Genomic DNA, 27,013 nt, shown 5'->3' with positions numbered 1-27,013 from the left:
TTCGACTAACACTACAACTTTGCCTTGTTTCTTAGACAGAGAGCTACCATCTCACCTGTAAGTTGAAAATTCCCAAGCTGTCCTTATTTAGATTCTGTCATGGTAAATGTACAACAAAATCTGATAAAGATCTGCTTTGTCCACCTTTTTCTTTTTTCTTTTAAACATTATGTCCAATAGGGCGAACAGCTTTTCCTGGTCCTAGAGAAAACTCATTAATAGTAACTCCTGATTCTTTCTCAGCAGTCCCTTGGAGGCTGGACCAGGGACTATTTCTAGTAAGTTTTATATTTTCCCAATGCCTCTAAGCTGAGATAAATTTGCTATAGCTATTTTTTTAAATAAAATATCAATCTCAAAGAACTTTTAAGAAAAAAGCACGACGCAAGAGGAAATGTTCTCCTTACCTTTTATGCTGTTACATTCCTTGTCATTATTTTAAAAACTTAAATGACCTGTTTCAGAGCCCCTGCTTGCTGCTTTATTGTTCCCAAGGCTCTCTGGCTTCAGAGCTACAATGTATCTGAATAAAAGCATAGTTTTGGAGACAGCGGAATATTGTTATCAGACAGTTTAAAAACAGGCTAAACCTTAAGCAAATAAACACTAATGAACTCTAAAGAGCTTCCAGAGAAGTAACAAATACTGAAACGTCGCCTGGCCATCCGGTTGGACTCGATGATCTTAAAGGTCTTTTCCAACCTAAATGATTCCATGACACGTTTCTCACGCTAAAACAGGAGTATCTCTAATGCCAGAAAACAGTTAAAGATGGAGCTATTTGCCAGAAGTAATAGAAAGAACATTTTCATAGGAACTGCTAGACCACTGTACAGTTTACTATATAAAGGCATTTTATACACAGGGCAAGATGAAGTGCTGGCAGATCAGGATACTTCCATTAAAATATTTTCAATAATTTTCGTTTGCTCTAAGAGAGGACGTGGCCTGCCTAAGCCAAGTCACCCAATGCCAGCTTACTTTTCTAAACTACTTTTCAACTGACACTGTAAACCTCATCTTGAAAAGATGCTGAAGACCATCTGCATTCTCGGCTGAGACAGGTTTTGGGTTGTATTTTGTTTGGTTTCCACTTCACCAGATTGAGTGACAAACATGCAGATATTCATAGGAAATTTTAAAAAAAGGTCTTTATTGATTTCATATGTCCATAACGCAATAATTTATTTAATTCGAACAACTGTAAATTTGACTTATGAAAAAAAAAAAATATGTCTCACTATGCCACAATATTTGTAAGAAAATAAACTTATTAATTTGGTAACTTGGCTTTGATAGTATGCACTTATTTTATTAGAAGATTTCAAAAGTGTAGAGAGTACATTAACTGGGAAAAGGGTGAACAACTAATCATTTATCAGTTTAACCAAATCATTAAGCTTACTTTTTTTGAGCTAGCTACCAACTTTAAGGTGAATATAAAAGGTAGGGATATAAACATCACTGACATAACGCCAAAATACAAAGTCAAGACTGTATAGTAACTAAAAAGGCACTTCTGGTTTCTGATTCAAGCAAGTATTTCCAGTCTTGGCAAAAGTCCTCACAAATAGAAGCTAAATCTAAACATACATTTGTTACTGGTACATATAATTTTATCATTTCAGCATTAAATTTTAATGTTTTATAAAAAAGCCTTGGCATTAAGTTTCTGTTGGTTCAAAACTTGTCAATCAATAACCAGACATTCTCATTTCTACAAGCAGAAAAACTGCAATACCACTGTTTCAGGCCATTCTGTCAGTTAATTGTAATTTGCAAGGCAAAAATCTTTACAATGGTGCTTTAATAAGGCATCATCCAATTACTGTTTGCCAATCTGTTGCAAAGATTTTCATTTTGATTTTTCTATTTGTTACATTTCCATACTATTCACGTAAATCATCCACAAATATTGATTTTTTTATTTATCCATCTTATGCTAGTGACAAGTAAATTGACTTCCAGATTAAGCACAGAGCAACCATTAATAATAATCTCATTAATGATGTTCATAAAAAGAAATGAATATGTTAGACTAAGAAACACCCTTTTAAGTAGCTACAAACTGTTTCATCACAGGACATACCCATAATATGGTGGTCTTTGGACATTTCAGAGGAAGTTATGGTTCCATGAGCTATCAGTGAAAGAAAAGTTGGAGTCTCACAATTTAATTTTTTTGTCCTTAAGTTACAATCTGTTTTCTCGAATAAACAGGTAGCTGACTCTCAAAACATCTTCAATTGCCATAAATCATGACAGCCACACTGAGGGAAATCAAGATACAGTAATTAGTATCAGCTATCAGGTCAGCCCACAGCATTTATTTCTGCTTTGAAATCTTGCATATTGTCCATCCATCAGATACCCCAGCTTATACAATATAAAAATCTAGTGTAATTACAATATAAAAATCTAGTGTAAAAATGTATTACTCCAGTTTATAATCAAATCTCCACCCAAAACCATATCCTGATCTTTCATCACTGGCTGCATTAAAATACACTTTCAGAAGTAAAGTTCCTTAGTGAGCATAGAGACCACGCAGGGAATCTGCTTCTTCTCACTGAAGCGTGGATCATCAGACTGTGATTCAAAATTTGTGGCAACCACATAGTTGACCCGTGTGAGGATCTGCATGATCTCAAGTTGTTTTCCATGCTCATTTAGCACAGAGCACAGAGACTGCACAAACCAGGAGCCTCTTCCAGGATTCCTCCAGGAGTAATAACCTTACAGGAAAGACAGATAAGAAAGCACATGGGGTTATTTTTCCTCTTTTTTTTTCTTATTATCTTGTGCTGAAGAATGGAATTGCAGAGAGATATGTACTAATTAGTGTGAAAGATTCTGGGCAAGAAGTAACAATGCACAGACAGAAAGTTTAATTCTTAGCGCTTGTGTCACATATCCTACTTCATTAAAGTGTAGAATAATGTATATTAACTGTCCAAAGCGCTTCTCTACTTTTGCATTTGGGAAATTGCAAGAAGTTTTAATGTTTTTCCTCTCTAAGAATAAGTTTTGTGCTGTAACTGTTCCTCTTCCTGCCTTCATCCCATACTCACTAAACTGGGACATGGAAGGGCAGGTTTCCCAGAAAATAGTACTGCCTTCGCCATCTGTAATGTCTGTGTCTTCTCACCTGACAAATCCGGGCTTCCTCCTGTTTCCGCTATAGCTTGTGTAAAAGGGGTGGATGCAACACACTGGCCCCACATACACTGGGCCTTAGTGTTTTGTCCCTCAATGTACAACATATCATCGATAAGGGTCAGTCAAAGATCAAGTCAATACGGGTGATAAATTGTTAAGCTTCTGTCCCCACCCTGACCCCCTTTTCTTTACCTGGCACTGTGGAATACGCAAACAGAAAATCTGCTTCTACTGGGATTTTGTATCTCGGATTGGCGTCTGTTTCCAGAGTCTCATTTGCAGGTCCAGAGTCAGTTTGTATACCTTCATCAAATTCAGAGCCTCTGCATGCCTGAAAGCAGTGAAGACAAAGATAACTTGTCCAATAAGGAGAAACAAGGTTTTAGAAAAATAAGTGTAACTACATCTGCTGCAACTCCCATATAATAAAAAAGAGAATTCAGACCCATGGTATGACAGTTAATACTGTTTGAAAAACAGCTGTCTTTAAAAGCTTAAGAAATATAGAATTAATTATTTGCTAATGCAACAATGCAATATAAATTTTTAGGCTACTGAGGGAGAGAAAAAATATTTCTTTTAGCATAATGCAGTAATTTGTAGAGACAGCCTTTATTCAGAGACCTGGACGGTATTATTTCTATTGATAACCACATACTGTCCTCAGCTCTGTCTGCACAAGAGTTTATCTTTCTGCGTCGAAGTTCATATATTACTAATATAATAGTTATATTCTCAAAGAGAAACCGTGTACAAAATTACAATGACAGGATAGAATCACAGAACGGCTAGAGTTGGAAGGGACACCTCCCACTAGACCAGGCTGCTCAAAGCCCCATCCAACCTGGCCTTGAACACTTCCAGGGATGGAGCATCCACAACTTCCCTGGGTGTTCTTTACATCTGTAAATCTTGTATATAATTTATCTTCTAAAAGCAAACAATACAAGTCACCCACAGTCAACTTCCCTCAACACTTTTTTTCACAAAACCCACAGCAAAATTCAGTAAGTTAACCTACAAGGCTCTTCTAGAGCAGACAACCAACTTAGCATGTTTTCCCCACTGCAGCAGTAGGATACTATATTTACTTTAGGGCTATTACCTGAATGAAAAATAATTTGGGTTTGCCTATAAGGCTTTTACACTTGTCTCCTCTGAATAGTGCAGTCAAACTCTTGATAGCCATGGGTCCATCAGTGCCATAGATGAGGCCTTCTTCCCCATGGCTTAGGAGGATACAGGCAAAGCAAGCGGCATCACTGTGATTCTCCTCAGCAGCTACAAATCAAATACTTCTTAATCAAAAGGAAGCAACATTTTAAAAGAAAATTATATTTATCAAACACATTTTTCTGAGACTAAATATACATTGGGCCTCTACTGGAAGGTGTAAGGAGTGGATAAAGATGACACAACCCACTTGTTAGTAATGTGATAAATACCTTGAATACGTGAATGCATCCTTCCCTTGACTTCGAGTCTAGCCCACTGGAGTCAACAGGCTGGACTCTTTATCTAGTATGACAAGGCTCTTCACCTAATACACAGGACAGGCTCTTCACCTAATATGACAAGAAAACTGAGTATTGCTGAATTGAGGTTCGAGCAAGAGGTGGGGAATTAAGCCTAACCCATTCAGAAACTGAATCCTCCTATACAGGAAATAGCATGTGGTGGGGCCTAAGCAATCTGGTTCTAATTTGACGTACTTTGAGCAGGGGGTAGTTTCTGTGACTAACAGAGGACTTTTCCACTCTAAATTATTCTATGATTCTAAAGTTTTACCTTTCTTCAGTAATTTTTCCATATCGTCACGGCTTCGATCATTGTATGTGTAAACGTCAAAACCTAAGTATCTAAAACTCTTAGCCAGATCTCCAGCATCTTTATCAGTGCCATTGCGTGTACCCATTCCTGCCAGAAAACAAAGAATATTGTTAATTGGACATTACACAATCCAAAATAATTCACATGTTCAAAGGTAAATTTTTAGGTTTATAATTAATAAATCTAAACAATGTCACGGCGACATGATTTTAAAACAATCCTCTAACAGCATTCTCAGCATTGAGAACAAATTGTGAAATTTGTTTTAATGCAAAACAATGCAAGGTTCAATGTTAATATGTGTCTTATCCTGAAAAATGTTGGCATGCCTCCAGCACCTTGGAATATAGGACCTCTATGGATGATCCTATCTCCTTTTGGTTATGCAGTAATGCATAACCATGGTTATTGGTAACGCATGCATAAAGCACCCCAAGGTGAAACTGTTGAAAAGAGTCACATGTAAAAGAAAACTGCTGTAAATTCTTTGGGGTAAACACTTCATTTAGTGTCTTTGCCAAGTGTATAGGAAAAGACCTATAAAGTTGACTGTAAGACAAGGATCTGTCTGCTTTGGAACCATACGTGGTCCGAAAAGTTAAATGCAGGAGTGTGAACAGAGCACAGCTATAGCTACTAGCTTCTGTAACTCGTAGCTGTAGCTCAGGGACACAGAAGTTCTAACATGGGCTGCAGGTGCCAAAGTTCACATTTTACCAACACAGCCTTAACCTCTGGGACAAAGGTTTGGTTTGTTCAAACTTCAGTTTGAAGTTGGTAGAGCAAGGCGACATGCTCTTTGAAACGTATACTGCAAAGAAGCTGCAAAGAGCCACTCTAACATAAGTGTTAAAGAACAGGAATAAATTGTATGAACAACTATTTCTCAAAAAAGATGAATATATTCATTAAAATTCCATGTCCTAAAAATAAAATCCTTATTGATTAATGAAAGCAAGAATGACAGCAAGGAAGAACATTACCTGTTTTGTCTTCAAAATTTTTGTTGTTTATAATAATACATTTGCCAACTTTCTTGTAGTCCATATTATACTGGAATGTGGGTGTAACAATTCGGTACTGATTACTGAGAGAGGACTTTGGCTGTTCTTCTCCATTCTTTTTTTTTCTAGGTGAACCAAATGAAACTATTGTCAGTGGCCAGTCACATGCAGTGTGCCTGTTAATCTTAATTCAAACCCTTCAGGCAGCCCTACCCAATGTTTATTCTTCTCTAATATTTGTTTTCTTCCCTTAGTATTTCAGATCAAGGCATAAAGATCTTGGGATTTCCATGAGGCGATTACCGTATGTGATAGGATTCTGATGATGGTAAAATGACTCTAGAGCAAACTGCGGCCAAGAGTAATATATGCAGATCCTGACCCACAGATAAAACAAATGGCCTACACATGAAGTCAGGCTGCCAGTAACCTTTTGCAAACTATGGTTCTGGACAATTAATGGAAAGACAGACACATCTCCCTTAATAACTATTCCAAGCACAAGAATATATGTGGTTTACCCAATGGTGTGATAGGATTTGTTTACTGAATCACCATCATCCCTAAATTCTCTGAAGATTACGACCAAGCAACAGGTAGTTTCTACTGATAAAGGTTATAGATGTGAACAGGTCATGTGTTAATTTTGTCTGACAAACAGCAGTCTGAATCTATGCAAAAAACTAAGCACATTTTAGTGCAATCATCTATATCCAGACCTCACTTCAAAAAAAAAAAACCAACCCAAAAAATCCCACCCAAAACCAAAACAAGCTATAAATGTTCTCTGTTAATATGACTATGTACTGACCTTTCTGCTATGTGCAGGGGTCTTAGATTGGATTTGAAAGAGATGCGAAGGGATAGCACAGAGATTACTCACCAATTTATGCTAAATGAATTCCTAAGAACAAATCAGTTACAGCCTGCACACACACCTGAAGTATAAGCATGAGGAACTCGCCAGTACTTGCTTTTACAGGTGGACTTTTTGGTCCAAGCAGGTGGCTTCAGATGTTGGCAAGATCTCCTCAAGCAGACCGAAACCAGTGAGAGCCTAAAGGGTCTGATTCAACCTCAGAGCTACAAACAAGTTTTGGAGCAAGCCCAGTTGGAAGCAATGCTCAGGAAAAGGCAGAAGTTATCGGCACGTCTCTTACTTATTTGGTCCAGCATCCTGCTTCCAATAGTATTTATTGCTGATGTTTGAGAGGAAAACATAACCTGCTTTCACAGCACAAATAACTGTATAATGCAGTTTGGTTTTAACAGAATTAGATTTTTCCCATAATCTCAATTAATTTAAGCACTTTCACTATTCTCACTCTGACATCTTTCTAAAGCATTACTAAGCTATTTGCTTCAATAATAGCCTGTAGTCAGACACGAGATTGCTGCAAATTGATTAAATGTTGTTTAGGAAATCTACTTTCTTACCTTCCTGATTTAACAATTGTTCTCTTTTAGCTTTAAGTGTCCTCTTTGTGATTACCAGAAGACAAGACTAATTGGAAACTGTAACAAATCTTCTCTAGGTGATTCATCATGTTTAAACACTACTGCAATTCAATTTTCAAACAGCTTCTTATCTTTGAGTGTCCTCACGTTCTGTTATAAAGGGACAAATTAAATAGCTGCACCTGGCAGGCTTTCTCTGTACTTTTTACATGTGACCATCCTAATTTCATCTCCTCTCTTAGACTTCTCTTAGAGACTACAAAACAAGATACTGAATTGTACCTACTTCAGGATTTTGTCTGATACTCTGGAAGTACAGTTTTTTCTGGCAAATTGCAAGTATTAGTATTCTCCTTGCATACTGCTTCTTGAGGGCTCTGGGAGCAATAATTAAATATGCTTTGCCTCAAGAAAAGATTTTAGCCATTTTAAAGAATTATCCACAGCTGTATGATGTTAATATTACATTTGACTTTCAAAGAGATCTTGGATTCTTATTTTAGCCTAAAATTCCCCCTGGTCCTACATCATTAGACAGCTCTCTGGCAAAAAGAGAAAAAGACAAAACAACAAATAACCACTCAGGTCGATGAAGAGGCTAATTTCCTCAGTCCACACTGCATTCAAGTTTCTACAGATTTATCTGGCTTCAGTGGCTTCCTGAAAAAGCCGTATGACTAACAGTGGCTAACAGTTACACACAATAGGATATTTTCAAGGGGATTGTACACAAATTTCTGTTTATGTCCAACCCACGAACAGTTGTGAACACTCGGGACAGATCCATACAAGCAGTACAGTATCATGTTTGCACTGTCTGCTCTCCTAAAATGCTGGAAGTGATCTAATACTAGTCCAGAAGTCACGCAGCCACGTTACCCCACAAAAAGCCCCACTGAAAATAGCAGCTGGGGTTAAGTGGCATAATAACGTAGCCACAATTTTGCTGAAACCACTTCACTTCCGAGTTCAATAGTTTGCACTCATTCATGCAGAAATACTTGGGAGTTTAAGGGATCTAGCTACTACTGCTGGTATTCCCAAAAGTACACCAGAAGCTCTGTGCCAGTCAATGTCAAATGTCACCGACGAGCCTTGCCAGCACAGTAGCACACATAACTCTATCATTGTCCCATTCCTTTACAGAGGATAGTATGGTTTTGTTCTACCGATTCCTTCCATGCTGAAAAAGCTAACGAAATACCAAGCAACCACAGCATGCTTTGTAGGGTTACGCCTTTCATTTCTTTACTGGCAGACAACAAAAAGTTCCAGAAATCTTTTGGTATCTGTCCAACTGAACAAATAAGGAAGCAAAGGTTATGGAATATACATATCTTGGGCCTGCAGTCTAGAGATAAATTTTTTGAAGATTCTGTTTTCTGTGCCAACATAGCGCAATATGGGAATTGCCTGACTGGACTGAACCGTCAGTATAAGGTCCAACTCTCCAGTTTCAACACGCTAAATCAGACCCTGTAATAATGACTAATAAAGTAATAAATATGGAATAATCAGTCCTTAGGGCAAACGCCTTGTCAGTGACAGGCTGGCTTATGACTGAAAGCCTAAAGCTGTCCAGCTAAATTTTTATTTTGTAAGTTTTGAACTGGACACATGTTAAAATAAATGCTTACTGCTGTTGTTCTTACTAAGCATTCTAATCACCGTATTTTCTGAAAGGGTTTCCACAGGTTAGTTACATGCTGTTATAAAATGTTTTAAACTATTTTGCCCTCAGTTTTATTTCATTCTACTTCTCTGACATCTGGTGTCTTTAATTTCCCTCTTTTGGGTTTCCAACTTGCCCAGATTAAATAGAAACTTGAATTTTATGACTGTTTACTCTTTCTTCAGCTTTTAATTACAACTGTGATGTAACTCCTCACTCCACTAATGGTCACCGATCTTCCCTTTAGACAGAAATATTGTTCCTATCAGTGCTCTCACATATTTCATGTTCTCTCCTCTTGGTTAAGAGTTCAGCAAAATTGAACCTCCACTCTGGCACCCTCACATAGGTTGCACATTTTCACCCCTGCTGTGTCTCTAAATCCAGGCCTTGGGCTTGACAACAGTATGTCTGCGAATGTGATTTCATCAAGTCTAGACTCAACTGGTGTCAATCCTGGGAAAACCATTGTTATCAACTTCTCACTTTCCAAACATAAAATTAAATTTACCCATTCCATTTATCATTTTGATATTGAACTTTTAAATAGTAAAGGCCAAATTTCTTATCACCTTGAGTGGCTAAAATTCTGTCAAAGTCAATGCAGACACATCACTTGCACCAGTAGTGAACTTGATTGTCTACGGACTGCTACTTATCACAACAAACATTCTTTTCTGTTAGACTTTGGGTAAATTATGATTTCAGTATGTACAGATATCAAGACTTAAGGATAAAAATATCACTGTTAACATTTAACTATACCTAAAGATTGCTTTCAATAACAATTTTACTGAAAGCAGTACCTCTTAGCAGCTGAGATTTCCTCTCCTTTGGCTTCCTTTCCATTGGCATCTTCCTGCACTTTCTTTGCTACTGTATATTAGTATGACATACCAACATACTAAGAATCCACATGCAGAAGAATGGCTTCCTTGAGTGTTGCAGTGTTGTAGCACCTGCTACAGCCAAGCTCTGGGGCTCCGGTCTGCCAGCCCTCCAGAGTAATAAGTGTTTCAGAGAGAACCAGCTGCTTTACTTCAAGTGTAGCGTGATATATTTCCATGGGGAGGGTCTTCACTTCACATTCCATAATTAATGTCAGCTGTGTAGTCTGGTATTGTCTACCTTTGTGAAAGACGTAAAGGCCAGTGAATGTAAAAAAACCCTTCTGCTCTAAGGAAGCTGGTCTGCTGTAACTATATGAACTCCCCTTGGAACAGTACCAGCATAATGCAGGGAAAGTTCTCAAGAGAAGAGTGAATGAAATGGAAACATTAAGAAGAAAGTGCAATCTCTAGGGTAGAAACTGTTACACCAATCCATTTACTAAACCTCTACATTAACAGTGATTAAAAAGAAGATGATAGTAATTGACATACAATAGAGCTCTTCTGAAAACATGAGCTGCTTGGCCTTAAAGCAATATGGCACTCAGCACACAGACGAAATATCTCTTCCTGGAAAAGAACAGTCACTTAAATAGCCTCACAGGCAGAGGGTTAGATGAATAAAGACAAATTTCACTATCATCACTTCCCAGTCACAGAATGGCAATGATTTCCTGTTATTTGGTTTTGTTTTGTTTTTTTTTTCTTTCCTGTTTGCTTTTCTAAGAGGAAATTAATGTGTTAATCAAAATGAACTCTAAAAATTATATTACAGAGGGATAGCCAGGTTTTGAAAACAGCTATAGTCCCTTTCTCTCCCAGGGAAGTTAGGGACTTTTGTTGCTCTACTGAAAAATGTAAGCAGATTAAAAAATTCTACAATTTTGATACTATTCAATTTAAGGAAGTTGACATTCAGACGTTTACATTCATTTCTGTTCGAATGACACACACACAAAAGAAGAGAACTCTGTCTTACTCTTGTTCTCTGATGTTCAGTAAATTTGGGCTTTACTTGATAAGGAACATCACAGAACACTGTAATAGTTTTCACTCTGGCATGCTTCTTTAATACAATGTACAATCATACATTAATTTTTGAATGACCGATAACAGCTTTCTGTTAAAAAGAAAATTTGCCTTAAAAAACGTGCTATCTTTACAGAACACAGTATCTCAAGATCCCTTCTGGAGTCCCCATGCTTTTTGGCACTGGAGAATAGTTTTATTCTAGTTTCCGTCACATTGTCAGCCTTTCTGTCGAGCCCGGAAAAGAAGATTATAACAGTGCCACAGTGACAAAGACCACAGTACAAATCTTCTCAGGTAATACATCAACATCCCCTGGAACTTTCATACACTTATTGTTGTGGAATGTAAGGTATCTCAAAACTGCAGCCCTCTTTATTCTATTTCAAATAACTGAGGTGTTTCCCTCATGACTTTTACATTTGTGTGCCTCTTTAAAGGCCTCGTTTGAATAAATTCTCCATTGAGTTACAATACTGTGGAATAAGTACCGGACAATACATTAGTTTTAAGACCTCTGAGAAACTTACATAGCCCACATCGCTGATTCAATTTTATGCAGTTTATGTGGCTCTATGCTGCTCTTTCTGACTAAAACCCCCCACTCCTTCCATTATTGCCTGCACAGTACAAATGGTGATGAGCAGTAGTCATAAACTAAGTGCTATGTTTGCTCTCTTGGGAAAAAAGGCTGAAATGGATTTATTTTTTTTAAATAGGTAGTTAAAGGACAGACAGGAAACAATGAAAATGCAAAGAAGATTGTGTTTGAATTCATGAAGCATCACCAAGCTGCGTGTAGTAAAATTGGGTGTGCTGGAGACCAATTCAGGGTTATTCTTTGAAGAGAAGTGAACAGGAAACAGGATTCATAAATTAGACTTGTGAAGGCTCAATATTTTGTTCTATTTTTCTACCTTAGTCTCGATAATTAGTGGTCTATTCATATGTCTGATGTTGTCTGATGATCATGCATTAATACGTCTCACTCCTACATAACCTTCTCTCCAAACTGCTGGGTTTAATAGTTTTATCCAGCTTTAATACTTTTATCCAGTCTAATTCCACCATATTTAGTACACCTCTAATTACTGTACACTCTCCCCTCTTTGATTTTTTTTTTCTCTTGAAACCTATTGGCAATAAGAAGCAAAAGACACTTGTTAAACCTGACTAGAGCTTTTTAGATCTTAAGTTCTTCAAGGCAGACTCTTTGTTCTTTGTCAGATCTGTTTTGGTAAAGTGTCATGCAGATTTAAAGCTGCATGCAAATAATAGATTATCCTGTTGCCTTTTCTCATTAATATTGCATCAGGTTGGCAGAGCAACAACACTTCTGGACAAGAAGAATGTGTCACTACTTGAATTGTCTTTTATAAAAATGAATATTCCTTTACCGTTAAAAATCAGAAAGCATAAATTTTACGGGACAAGGACTAAGCAGTAACAATATGGGCTAAACCAAACACTAAAAGGGTATTACACTGCATTTGAGGGTGTGATCGTGGGTCACACACTAAGGAAGCAGCGTGCTAGAACACTAACTGAAGCCTCTAACAAACACTAACAGGAGCCACTGCAGAAGACACTGGCATTTGGGAGATCTCAATTCTGTTTCCAACCTGACTGTCACACGCTATGGGCTTACAAACCTTTTCTTCTGAATATACTCCCATGGCAGGTGCAATTTCCACCTCTCTTTTTTCAGACTGTTAACACCTTACCAAGGACTCTTTTGAAAGAGGTTAAATATAATTGTAAACCAAGAAAATAAATACTACCCTTCACAATCTTTTTTCTAAACACAGGTTACTCGGGCCTACAAATTATGTGCCAGTAGATAAACTGAAAAACAGCTTGATAGTTGAAGCAAAAACCTCATGAGGAAAAAGGAGCAATACTAATTATATAGGAGGAAGTTCAAGTAAACATTGCATACTTTCAGTTTCCCTACTAAAGTAAATAGCAAATGACTGCTGACTTTGATAGACTAGCACAACCAAAACAACCAGTCCTTAGAAGGCTATTTTTAAGTATGCTCCAGATAAATGTCAAAAGAAAATTTTAAAAATTTCTAATATTAAAGTCAGACTCTTTTCAACATAATAGAAAGTATTCGTTTAGAAGAGAGAAGAAAGGTGGTCCTACAAAACTGAACATAAAAGTTCCTGCAAAAGCATCTACACGTTATTTCACCTATATTGCTTACGACAGCAATGAGACGTCTTACACAAAAGGCATGAAAACTGACAGCTGCAATTTAGAATAGTGAACATAAAGAACACAATACAACCCCCCACAGAACATTAAAACGTAAAAACGGTCCTAAATATCTGTTTCCTCTAATGGTCTTGTTTTGTCCGTTAAATAAATCTTAAATTATGGTGAAACATGCCAAATTGATAATACCAGAGTCTAACGTTCATATTTATCAATGACATAACGTCTGTGCAACCCTTGCATCTTCATATACTACTCTGACAAGGTGCCTAAACCTTGGAAGTCATTTTTGGGAACCGGTGGAGTAAAGGGAAATGGCAAGTGTGCTTACTCAAACACCGCAGCCCCTAATGAACGCACCCTGCTTTCCTCCTGGGAGCAGACCTACTAAAAGTAACAGGACTAGTCAGGCAGTAAAATAATGCCTGCTTGTAACTGTTCTCAAGATCAAGGCCACAGTAATTATTTAGCCTCTAGCTTGTTTTTGAACTGCCAATTAGTTCATGACCTCTTAAGGACATCTTTGGAATTAGATTGTCAGCTGACTAAACAAAGCCAATTTCAAAGTCACCAGAGGCAAAGCCTTTTGCTTGAATGAACCTGAAACAATGAAGCTAATGGAGACGGTACCTCTTCTTTCTTTGGAAACCCATGGCCCAAGCCCTCCTTATAACCGTAAACACACTAATTTTGAAAGGAAAATATTGCTGTAGCAGTCTTGAAAGGAAGGAGTTAAGTAAACAATTGGATTATTTTCTTGAATTTATAAAGACAATAATAGAGCTGAGAGGGACCTAAGCTATCATTAACAACTTCTTCGCCCAAAACAGGACTGAGTTCATTCCGGTGAAGCACTGGAACAGGTTGCCCAGAGAGGCGGTGGAGACCCTATCCCTGGAGACATTCAAGAGCAGGCTTGATGAGGCTCTGAGCAACCTGATCTAGTTGAAGATGTCCCTGCTTACTGCAGGGGGGTTGGACTAGATGACCTTTAAAGGTCCCTTCCAACCCAACACATTCTATGATTCATTCATCCAATAAAACAGTATCCTATTAAAAACCTACTTTTGTTCTTACTATGACATATGAACCAGTACCGTTACAGATTTTGCAGAAAATTCACAAAATACAATGCTTTAATTTTTTTAAAGAAATCCTGGCATTTCCCTAAGTTTCCTGTAGCATGCTATATCACCTCCAAGCGTAGAACACAAGCTATAAAAATATTTATTAAGATTATATGTTAGCTATGCTTTGATCAATTAACTTTATGAAAAGCATTAAACAAACCAAAATGCTCAGTTGGTGGGATATGTTCTGTTATGCAGTAAGAGACACTTTAATTGTGCTTCGGATGGAGAACTGAGTGTGAATCCTGCTTCTGATAGTGAATAACTTTGGGAAAGTAGCTCCATATCTCTTGGTCTTAGTTTTTCTATTACAAAATGGAGCCTAAACAAACGTATTTCATAAAACAATTGCAGATCTCATGGCTTCTTTCCAGGGGGACAGTAGTGTACAGTAAATTAGAGAATGAATTTAAAATCCACTATTTTGTACATCTCCACAAAAATCAGGTGTGTGAGGCAGCCTACTGCTACGTGCCTCCTGGAAAAAAATGCTTGAAGCAAAGGCATTCTCACTGTCCACTATGGAGGTTTACAGTGGATCTCAGTCCAGAGAAAAATTCCTATCTTTGGTTACTGCACATTAGCTTCCCTGAAGAGACAAAACTGCTAGTGCCTGCACACCATTATTTAATGTCAACTGCAAAAATGACAGGGTTGTAGTCCACAAAATATGGCGTTTCCCCCAAAGTATATTATAGCCCTAAAGGCCTCTGGGACCTCGGCTTACCAGCCAAGATATCACAGCTTATCACACTGCAGATACTCTGCTGCACTACAGCAACGGCTATTTGTATGTTTCTTTGAAACCACAATCTAAAGTGTATTAGGTTGAATCACAATAAGGCCTCACCTACCACAAAGCTTCACAACTGCAACAGTCTCAGAGATGAACAACATCAATTAGCGAGCTTCAGCATGCTAATTGCAGTAACTGACTCACCTGAGTGGGAGCACATTTTTCATTTGATCTCTTGCAAAGCAAGCCACAAACCCTCATTCAGTAGATTTGATAAACCTGCAGCTTCTGCTTAATCTGCAGAACATCTTTTAGATTTATACCCAACCTTTTTTTAAAAGATCCATTTATGGATCCATTGGATACATTTATGAATTCTTTGCTTATGAAAAGTGTCTCCTATCTTCTGATCTTCCATCACTTATATATCTAGTATAGTACACTATATATTTGTATAGTACAAGCAAATTATCTTTCAACTTTAGCCAGAGAAACTAAATACATTTTGAATCCCTCATTATAAGACGTTTTTCAGACCCTGAGCTACTCTTGTAGCTTTTGTGTCACATTTCTGTTTCAGACCCTTCTTCAATTAGGAAGGAGAATCTCCTCTAAGAACTTGGAAAACAGAGAAACCTGTTCCAGGACAACTGGAAACTCATCATGTAATGAAAGGAGTTGAACTGTTCGAAAGAGCCAGACTCAGACTACAACTTCTGGCATTGGGCGTTGGACTAGATGACCTTTAAAGGTCCCTTCCAATCCAAACTATTCTATGATTCTATGATTCTACTTTGTATATTATATATATCTTTGGAGTTCTGATAATTACATCTAAATATGTCTTCCTCTTCTTTTAATTATGTGTTAGTGATGGCCTTAGCATAATTCAAATCAAAACCATGGCTGCAATTTTATTTATTATATACAAATGAAGCAGACAAAGTACACTGGGGCTAAGCCAGCTACACTTTTTAAAAAAAGTTTCAACACAGACTATTATGTCTAATATTGTCCACATTTTGCAACAGTATCCTAGTCTTTGTGCACTTAATATGTTAAGTACTATTTACAGCCTACATGACAATTTTGTGGTGTAATGCTTGCAGCAGAGAGGACCAAAACAGAGTAAGTTCTAAACTCTCAACCATCAATTTGTAATTTATCTTCAGCTTCCTAATTAGCTGCATAGTGCCGGCTGTGCAGGCCTCACAACACTGTATGCAACACAATATTCAAATAATAGCATTCAAAAGGTAAAATTTTACAAATAGAGAATATTGTTTGCTGAAAGGCTTTCTGTTCATTTCTAGAAAACCTGCACATGCATACTTTCTGTTCTGGAAATTGAAATCTTGCATGATCATGTCCTAGGTAGTATATTGTACATAGGTAACTGCCAATTAAATGAAGAAAAAAAAAAAAAAAAGATGAAGCCTCTCTTATCTATCATAGGTACTAAGAGCAATTAACAGGTTGCTATATGGATTGCTTGGAAAATGAGTCAAAGCAACCCCCTCAAATACTATTTCTCAGAGAACACTGTGGCTAGGATTAGCAACTGCAGAATGTCAGCAGAGTTATAATTATCTTGATATAAGCACTGAAACTAAACTCTTTTAGGGTATTCATTCATGGGATTTCCAAACAGGTGGCAGAGAAGGGAGGAGATAAATAACATTCTACAGTACCTTGGTTCATCATCAAATAGTACTCCACACTGCATCTGAGAACAGCTTCAGCTTGTCCTAAAGAGCAAGTCTAATCTTCTTTGCTAATGCTAGGAGCCCACCATGCTCAGGGTTACACTGGAGAGTGAAACAGGATGCTCTCTGTGTTCAGGCCCAAAGATTCGCTTGTGTCAGCAGTGGGTCACGCTGGACTTTTCTATGGGGCTATTCAAACCCTCATAGCTATCACCCTGCAAGCTGAGGTCATGCAGGCCTGATCTACCTTTGCTGACAAGCAGAAACCACGCTCCCATCACTCTGATTCTGCCACTGTTCCTATGTAAGAGTGTAGCAAAATACAGCAGATCTTGAGACGGAGGTGGGACAGCAGACTTCACTTTTTAATACGTCTTTCTTCCTTCTCTCAAAACCTTTACTACATTGCTGTAGTAATCCACCATTACTACAATATTTACACAATGAATATTTCTTAGGAAATAATGCAAATTAACATGCACATTTTACAAAACCTCCTTGTATTCTAATTCATAGAACTATTTCCCTATATTTACCCTTGAACAGCTTTGGTTTATTTTAACTTTATTAGAACTTAATTTGGTTTTGATTCCTTTGAAAGCTTAAAAATTACACTACATAATAGCTTTCCTCCAAATTTTGTATGATGACAGCCCAGAATTTGTTGTACTGAAGGAAATAAATTACTACACTAGAAAGGAATTAGGATACTTGCCTCACTGTTGTGATTGCTACAGATACAGTTCATGGATAAGCCAGTGTTTCCCGTGCTTCACAAGATAAAGTCTCTAAGGAGACTGGAAACAAATATTGACAGTGAATTAATGACTTCTTACACATTAGATCAGATACTATTTCAAGATACTTGGGAATTTCCTATACGGTACTTCCAGTAAGTGTCCAAGGGAAAGTACCAGCACTGACCACACACTAATTGTTAAATAATCCTGCAATGTTCTCCAGAAGCTGAGTTACGGATCTAACAAAAACTGCAATAACAAAAAATAAAAAAACACCTTTAGCTTGAAGGACAGTAATGAAAATGAAACATCCCTATTACACTATGTTAAAATCTCTTGTCTTTTTAGGAATTAACATTAACAGACTATAGATGCCAGAACCTATTGCTTCTGAAATTTTATGTTCAGAGCTTTGGGGGAGAATACACTGATATTTAGCTTGTGAAAAGCAGAACCCAAAAACTCCAAACCAAATTAAAATGATACTGTGACTTTAGAGTTAGGATAGTAAAAGGAAAGATCATCATCCATTTACAGGACAGATTAAGGTGCACAGTAATTTGATTAGAGATATAAAGGAAACCCGAGGCTGAACCAAGAGTTCAGGTCAAACCTCTGAGTTGCAGCCCAGAGCATAACTTCAGATGACTCATCAGCTGTTATTTGTTTTAAAATAACTTGCCATTTTTTATTCTACCTAATTTAAGGATAAAAGAGATACTTTTCTTAGCAGTATTTATTTTTAAAAGGTCTGTAATATTCTGCTGCTGAAAAACCTGTAACAGAACTGTATTTTTAATTTTAAAACTGTAAAAGTTATGATAAAAAAGATGAGGTATAATTCAAAGCATCATCTGGATTTGAACACGTTAATTTCAAGGCAGAACAGCTGAATTCAGGCAGTGGAGGCCAATACAGTTTCTTCATAAGCATACGATGCCAGCAGTAGTACTTTTTTATAAAGAAAGCAATTTATAAGATCAGGCTCAGTGTTTTCAAATGGCCCAAAAACTACAAAATGGGCAACTCTGGAAAACATATGTATCTGCATCACTGTGAAACTGTTCTTCATAAAGTTCTATCTGCAAAGCAGCTTCTTACAAACCAAATAAAAATAAGCTGTTGGTAATCAATTGTGGATGGAAAATGGCTCCCCAAAAGACGGAAGAACAACAGAAGAGGAAAGCTGAAACAAAAACAATTTTCCACACCTGTTACAGCTCCAAAGCTGAGGTTCAGCTGAGGTAGAATCTCAAAAATGAATATCTATTCTTTGAAGGACAAGGTTCTTTACTTTGAGAAATACGGCTATACTGAGATAAGGGACATAAAGTTAAAATAGACAGCTTTGGTAACATCTGTGCTTCCCCTCTTTGATAGTCTGCAACTCAAATAAACACGATACAAATGAAAAGAAAACCTATGTATCCGTGAATCTTTTTGATCTAAATACTAGTTTACAAACCTGGTAGATATCATAACCACATAACTATCATAACTGTTGAACTACAGAAGGCAAGATACATATTGATGTTTCCAGCAAACTTTCCAATTAATTAAAATGAAAAAAGTCTCAAACTTTATACTGGCCGGACTTGCTAGAAATAAATACCTTCTAGGTATTTTGGGTTTGCAGTGTTAAACAGTGGAAGTACTCTTGGTGACTACACATCAGTGCACCTTACAAGCATCTCCAGTTCCTCAGTGGGATTTTCTTACAATATATTTCATGTTTCTGCATTAAGGGCACTAAAGAATCACACAGTTTCAATTGTAACTAGTTATTTGTAAGAATTCTTCAATATATATTTAAATTATGTTTTTCTGTTTCCAGATGAGAAGGGGAATATTGACTGTAAACAGTAAGGCTGGAGTAGATAAAAATAAACAGAGGACAAATGGTTCTACACAAGTAAATTAGAATAAAACTTGTACCTTGATACTACTAACAACCACCTTCTTCTGCATTATGCTTCTTCACGGAAGAAGCTTCACTGAAGCCCACAGTCATTATTGACAGTGCAAGTACCAAGCCTTGGGAATTTTCAGATGTAGCTTTTTAAAAAAGAACAACTTTCATTAGGAGTAAGAGAAGTCTTGGCTCTACTTACATTGGAACACACACAATACATTGGAACCACAATTTTGTTCTGTTTCATTGTGTTTCCTGGATGCTAAAATAAGCTTGCTGCTATCAATCTCCCTAACAAATTCTCCAATAAAAGACAAAAGATACCAAATGAAGACATTAAATTATCCTGTGGAGAAGTGAGACTATTTTCAAAGCCTCGAAAGTGTAACAGGAGCACATACAGCATAGAAAAGAAAACTTTCTATGCGAAAAATTCTATTAGTTTCTAACAATCACATAAAGAATTAAAACACAGGTTTGAAATCCTCGGCTCAATCTTTGTTTAACCGTTTTTTAAAATTTTGTTGAGTGCAGGCTTGCCAAAGCGTATCCAGCTATTTCTGCTTTATGAAACATAACTTTTTGCTCAACTGCGAAGCTCACAAATTTTTGTTCACATTTTTGCAGTAAACAAAATTGATATCCTCCTGCCATCTAGTGGCTAAAAAAAACCCTACACCAAATAGTACCGGCAGATGTTCACTAAAAACTTTTTTTATTTTTAAACTTTTTTTGCCCACCGAACAGTTTTTCCCCACCACCATTAACTAAGTACTAGCACTTTTTCAAAGAAAAGGAAATACATAGAAGATAATTCCCCTGGACTGTGGTGCAGCCAGAAGAACCTGCCCACTCTGCAGTTTGTTCTGAGCCTCATGGCCTTCATGGTAAAGCAGGCTCACAGGCTTCTCGCAGAGAAATATGCTGTAGTGAAGATTTTCACTTATTTCTATGTACTGCTCTTGCTACATAAATCTCCAGTCACAGCCAGAGAATGACGAATTGGAGCTATGAAGCTGCTGGAAACAGCTGGTCTTTTTGCACAGCTTTGAATTCAGTTTCTCACTGCTCTGTTCTCTGAAATTAAAATTGATGTGCTTACTTAACAATACAAGTTACTTGTAACAAAAATAAATTAAATACTATGTAGAATTTCATTGAAAGTAACTGCATAGCTGGTAAAAACTGGGTTGCTAAAACAAAACAAGGTACCATAAAACTGTAGTCTATCTAAAGCCTTCTAGACATCTTATTTTACAAGTATTAATTTCATGCTGCCAAAATGAAGCCTTGGCAATCAAGACACAGAGCCATGCTTGTTCCAACTAAAAGTACATCTAGGCTAGTATCTTGTAATGACTAGTATTAAGGAAACAAACAAAAGAAACTGGATACAGGATATATTCTCACAGAAACCTGATTTAGGAATATCTTGCACCAAAGATTTTAACATCAATATTCCCCACAAATACATTTAATCTCTTCTGAACTCATCTAAAAACTCGACATCTGCATATCTTGTGACTTTGAGTTCTGCAATTGCATTCTGCACTACGTGTTTAAAACAACTACTGGTTGTTTTAAACCTACTGCATGAACTTCTCATTGGATTTCCTGTGAGGCACAAGGAATGATCGTTCTCTATTCACTTTCTCCTCCATTATGTCATGATTTTAGATCATATCCCATCTTCCTTTATCCTCTCACATTCCTCTCCTATCAAGACAAAGACCTTGTCACTGTGCTTGGATTTTTAAGACCTCCTCTGACAACCAGCTCATTCCTCTTCGCACAATTATCACAATAATCACCTGATGGATTTCTATCCTAAGATAGATTTCTCACTTTTTTTTTCTACAAAATCTAAGTTGAATCTTCTCAATTACCTCATATTTAATGTGAGCAATTTTTTACTTCTAAAGAAAAATGTTTCAAATTGTATCTTCAAGGACTTCCCAAAAGATGAATGCCTCAAATTGACACATAGCCAAATTATTTGAAAAATTTCTTACCAGAAAAAAGTGCTAGAAATGCTGATTGTGGCCTTTCCTTCAGGAATGATTTACTTCGAGTTGCATAATTTAATAATAGTACTAGCATTAGTATATAATAATTAGTAATTAACGTAAATTAATAATAGTAAAAGACCAATTCAGATATTAAAACAAACATTTTATAAAGTTTAAAAGAAACCTTTCAAACATGTTTGGCAGTATTTAGAAATAGATGTTACATTGTCTATTTTGCATGACATGATTCTGTTAAAATTAATAATACACAGACACATCATAAAACAAATTTGAGGAATGAGAAAATGAGACAGAGAAAGTAAAGTGATTTGCTTAACAGCACATCAAAAGTCTTCTAAGACTAAAGCATCTTCATGTCTCTCTCAGATTTGTTAACCCCATTAGACTCATGTAATAAGCAGCAAAAATAAAATTATATTCGCTATGTACTTACTCTGAATTATACTGTTCACTTGAATGTGAATGTCCAATAGTAAAAAAAATAAATAAATAAAAACCTCTCTGTAAATACAATAGTCTTTGTAACAAACACCTTTAATAAAATCTTTCTAAATCCATGAAGTTCACAATGTGAAGTAGCCATTTGCTGACATTCAATAGCATTTGTAAATTTTGCATGTTCATTTTTCAACTTCTGCATTTTCAATCACATTTATCTAGCATTTTCGGGAGTACAGACAAGCAGTACGTAGTTCTTGCTTCCTATACGTTTGATGAAAGTAAGCTCATGCTTCAGTGAGACCGCTATGTTTTAAAATTAAAGGCTTTTAATTTATTCTGTAACGGGTTACATGTCTAGAATCAGGGAGGCTTCTTTGTGCTACAACCTAGATGGCACATCCAGGCTTTAAACTAACTTAAATAGTCAACAGGGGATTTCAATGATGCAGGAGATTAGCTGAGCTGAATGCAGTAAAATAGATAATTAATGGCATATTGAATTCCCAGCTCCACCAAAGGGCAATGTTTAAGATGAAGGACTGTAATTGATGCTAAATGAACTTAGTGGTCTCTTGACTACGAAATAAAGCTTATGCGAGATACTATAGCTCTCCCTATAGGAAGATACTATAGAAAGATAGCTTTAAGGTAAAGACTAGATACACTAAATAGATAACACAAACCATCTCCCTATCCAGGCCATCTATGATATTGTGGACATGGCAAACTGAACACCAAAATCCCATTAGAAGGGTAGTATCACAACTGATACAACAATAACAGGAATAAAAGTAGTAACTTACTTTCCAAAAAGTGAGAATCTGCTACTTCTGTCTGGCCTTGCATCAACGACATCATCATGAACTTCATCACCTCTCTCTTGAGTAGAGCGATCAACATGCTGATCCCCTGACATCTACAAATAAAAGTACAAGAATGAACCTGTCCCTCAATGAACACTATCATTCCAGAAATACTTCCATAAACCAAACCGTTAGACCAGATACATGTGAGGTTGTTAGTTACACCATATAATCCTTCATCGAGTAAGAGTGACTACAGATTTCTGGCCCTGAATTAACACGACATTGCACACGCCTAGCCGTCTGTGTTACCTCGTGGCAGTTACCAAAAGTGACTTGTCTAATACCACCCTCAAAAATGCAGAGAAGAACAAAACTAAAAACCATTTTATGGTGAAATATCTTACGACTAATTCCCAGAAAATTTTTCCTGGTCTGGAAAGATGTTAGGAAGACCAAGGACAACTAACATCAAAATATTTGTAATTGAAATCCTGTCCAGTACTATGACACCCAGAGAGCTCCTGTGTTTTCACTTGCAGATACACAGTCAAATGTGCCTAAGAGAAAAAAACCTGTATTATCTTCCATGGATGGGATCCTAGGTTTTCATTTCTCTGTTTTGTCTATATCAACGCTTATACAAATTTTGTATTCTTCTAATGATTAATTAACACGTGTACAGTTGTTAGGAAAAAAAACAGTTGTGAAGTGTTTCTTGGAAATTAAAAGGTATTCTCATTACATAAAGCAGCCTCTTACACAAATTGCTGTATTTCAGCCAATTTTTTTTCCCACTACTCCAGTGCAAGCTTGGAACACCTTCACTCGTCTCAAAAGCGACACAGGGCACTGCTAGACAACAAGGCTGAGCTGACCTAATGACTTTTTCCTCATGAAAAAATGGTTTCTCATTCCTCTTCTTCCATGTTCTGAGTTGCCTGCTCAGTACGGTTACTTAGATCATTAAGCCAGCAGAAAACTACAAGAATAAAGGAGTCATTTTACTGACAGCGCAGTGATCTGCGCCAGCATAGTGCAGGGTGAGAAGAGAAGGCAGCACGGGACCCCCACCCTCGCTCACGGTGGGATGCGCTGAGCCACCTTGTCCAACTCCGGTTCCAGGTTTTCATGAGGAAAAGCAGCCCCTTCCCCATATTTAGGCAGATTAAACACAGAATCATAGACTCATAGAATGGTTTGGGTTAGAAGGGACCTTAAAGATTACCTAGTTCCAACCCCCTGCCACAGGCAGGGACACCTCCTACTAGACCAGGTTGCTCAAAGCCTCATCTAACCTGGCCTTGGACACCTCCTGGGATGGGACATCCACAGCTTCTCTGGGCAACCTGTTCCAGTGTCTCACCACCCTCACAGTAAAGAATTTCTTCTTAATATCTAATCTAAATCTACCCTCTTTCAGTTTAAAACCATTAACCCTTGTCCTATTGCTACACTCCCTCGTAACAAGTCCCTCCCCATCTGTCCTGTAGCCTTTAGGTACTGGAAGGCCACTATAAGGTCTCCCTGGAGTCTTCTCTTCTCCAGGCTGAACAAACCCAACTCTCTCAGCCTGTCCTCACAGCAGAGGTGCTCCAGCCCTCTGATCATCTTTGTGGCCCTCCTCCGGACCTGCTCCAACAGGTCCATGTCCTTCTTGTGCTATCAGGAGCGTATACATTACACCTAGCTTGCAAGCCACCCTGGTGACATGGCAGCAGCAGCTCGAAGGCCACCCACCGGGCCGTGTGGCTACATGGCTACCAGCACCGCGCCAGCTCAGGTCCAGCTCCCTGAAAGCAACAGCAGTTCCTGAAAGCTGGAGTCTAGATTCAGCTTTGACAAATACATTTTTGAATCATCTCTTAAAAAAAGATAAGACTGGAGGAGCACGCAGGCCGCAGGTGAGCAGCGAGGCCCCAAGGCGGAGCGCGGGGGGCTGCCCCACACCGAGGCAGGGGCACGGGGGAAGCCAGCACCGCCAACCCTGCCGACCACAGACATGGGACACCCCGCTGCCAGCGCTTCTGCCCTCTCTCAGGACACGGCTGTGGAGCCAGTCAGATAAGAGCAGGGGCCGGGCCCCGGGGCTGCCGGCCGGAGAGGCCGGGGAAGCAGAAGGGGCGGGGGAGCGGGAAGGCGGCAGTCGGCTGAAGGAAAGGCGGGAGGCGGGAAGGCGGCGGGCCGGGGAGCGGAACGGGCTGCCTGAGGCCAGCGGGGAGGGAAAGCGGCCGGTGGGACGCGGAGGGGAAGGGGCCAGGGCTTGCCTTGACGCTGGGCTCCGGAGGGGTCGAAGGGAAAGCGAAAGCGGCGGGGCGGGCTCCGCTGAGGCGGGACCGCGGGCCCGTCCCCCGGGGCGGGGGAAACGGCCTCAGCCTTCGCCCGGCGGCGGGTTGGGGAAGACGAAGGGCCCGTCCGCCTGGCTTCCCGGGCGGCTGTCCCAGCAGAGGGGCTCGGGCCCCGCCCCGGGGCCTTCCCGGCTGCCCGACTAATGACGGCTTCATCACAGCAAAAAGCAAATTGCCACGTTTTAATGGCTGTGCTCCGCCGTGCCCCTGCGAAAAGAAGAGCCTCAAGTTTCATGGTGACACGAGATTGTCTAGATCTAAGGAAATTTTTTCCCGTGTATAAACTTCAGTGGCATTTCCTTATCTTTCCAATTATTCAGTGTGTTGCATCTCTGCTAATTACGATGTCCTACTGTGCAGCCGCTGCATCAGGCCCAGCAGTCCGGTACATGGACTGATGATTGGCACAGTCTTGCTAATTACTCCCGGATGCGGGCTCCAATCCTGCAAAATCACACACCTGCCCAGCAGTGCATGGTGTTTAACATTCACTACCTGAAGAGATTTACATCAAAGCGACATTTTTCCAGTGCAGCTGCCTCATAATTGGCACAAAACACAGGCATGGTAACAAAACAGCCTTTTGCTTCCCGACAGGTCACTGCTTTGGTGTGATGGAGGAGCCTCTGAACAGTGCGGTGGCCCTTGCCGTGTGTCTGCGTGCTGCCGAGGGGGCTGGTCTCTGCTTCCTGGGATTATGCCTGTAGCTCCTGGTTGGATACGTGGCCAAAGTTTTCTCCTGAAAATCAAACTAGCAGAATCCCATGGTTCCTCTCACGCCATCTGTTAGCTGCCTCTTTTCAAGAAGCCAGCACCACTTCCAAATCCATAATGGACCGTTATGGACAAGAGAGATACTGGAAATGTATAGGTCCTCAAGTAAATGCATGGAGAGGAGATGAGGGAGACTGTGCTGTCACCAGCAGTGAGTGGCAGTGGCACCTGAACTTCAGGACATCTAAATGTGCTTTCCTGATGATGTGTATGGGGGTTACCTAGGAAATCCAGAAGCTGTTTGCCATCTGTGACTTTCTGTATCTTGATGAAAAAGTTTATCCATTGCCATCTGGTCGCCACAGCTGGATTAGCAGACCTAGAAATGGCTTTTTTCTAAAAGTCATTGCATTGCTGTTGAAAAAGTGGTATTGTATGTGATAATGCTTGCCAGTTTTCAAGAGGTTACTAATAGATTTGTGTATGGGGAATTTCTGACTCAAACTGTTGATGAGACCTCTATTTTCTTTTCATGTCGATTGCTGGCATTCACAAAGAGAAAGGTTGATTCCTCAGTGCACTGCAATACCTTTCTTAACTACATGTTGGATTAACCGTTTTTAATGCTGTATAAGGTGCTAGATTTTTCAGAAAATCTTGCTTGTTTTCAGTAATGAGTAAGGGAGAAATTAAAAAGATAGTAGAAGTAGAAGGAAGTATCTTGCTTCAGGGCATGGAGTGATTGCTACCTGGGGAAGGGTCAGGAAGGAAGAAATTTCTCATGTATAATATGGCACAGCTGGCCGTATGCATTACTGGGCAGGGGGAAGAGCCAGCAGTGTGATACCTATAGCATCAGCATTCCTTTTCTTATCTCGGGAGACTCACTCTACTCCCTAAAAACATTAACAATGAAGCCTTTGACTGGATATTTGCATTGTAGAAAATAAGTGTTTAACTACCAAGTAAGCAGCTGCAGGATGACAATGGAGTGTGCCTTTGGGAAATTGAAAGGTAGATGGCAGGTACAAACTAGAAGGCTTGAGGCAACTAAATAGTACCTGTCTGGAATAACAACTGTGTGCTGTGTTCTGCACAACATCTGTGAAAACAAGCATGGGGCTTTGCTGAGACCTGGGATGCAGGTGTGGGGATACTTTCAGGATAGAGAATTGAGGGACTCGTAAAGTG

General features: G+C 38.7%; 1 protein-coding gene across 1 annotated transcript; it reads right to left on the bottom strand.

The window, feature by feature from the left end:
• Positions 1 to 1,134: 1,134 nt before the first annotated feature.
• On the bottom strand, positions 1,135 to 25,199 carry CASP7 (caspase 7). Its single transcript, XM_074592328.1, has 7 exons — positions 25,028 to 25,199; positions 22,761 to 22,873; positions 5,973 to 6,118; positions 4,948 to 5,076; positions 4,265 to 4,440; positions 3,352 to 3,490; positions 1,135 to 2,735 (listed from the first exon to the last, which is right to left on the bottom strand). The coding sequence occupies exons 2-7, from the start codon at positions 22,871 to 22,873 to the stop codon at positions 2,512 to 2,514; spliced, it is 927 nt and encodes a 308-aa protein (XP_074448429.1). The 5' UTR covers positions 25,028 to 25,199; the 3' UTR covers positions 1,135 to 2,511.
• Positions 25,200 to 27,013: the final 1,814 nt, after the last annotated feature.

Source organism: Larus michahellis, chromosome 6 (genome assembly GCF_964199755.1).
Source record: "Larus michahellis chromosome 6, bLarMic1.1, whole genome shotgun sequence".
Classification (NCBI taxonomy): domain Eukaryota; kingdom Metazoa; phylum Chordata; class Aves; order Charadriiformes; family Laridae; genus Larus; species Larus michahellis.
This window is presented reverse-complemented; position numbering and strand designations above follow the sequence as displayed.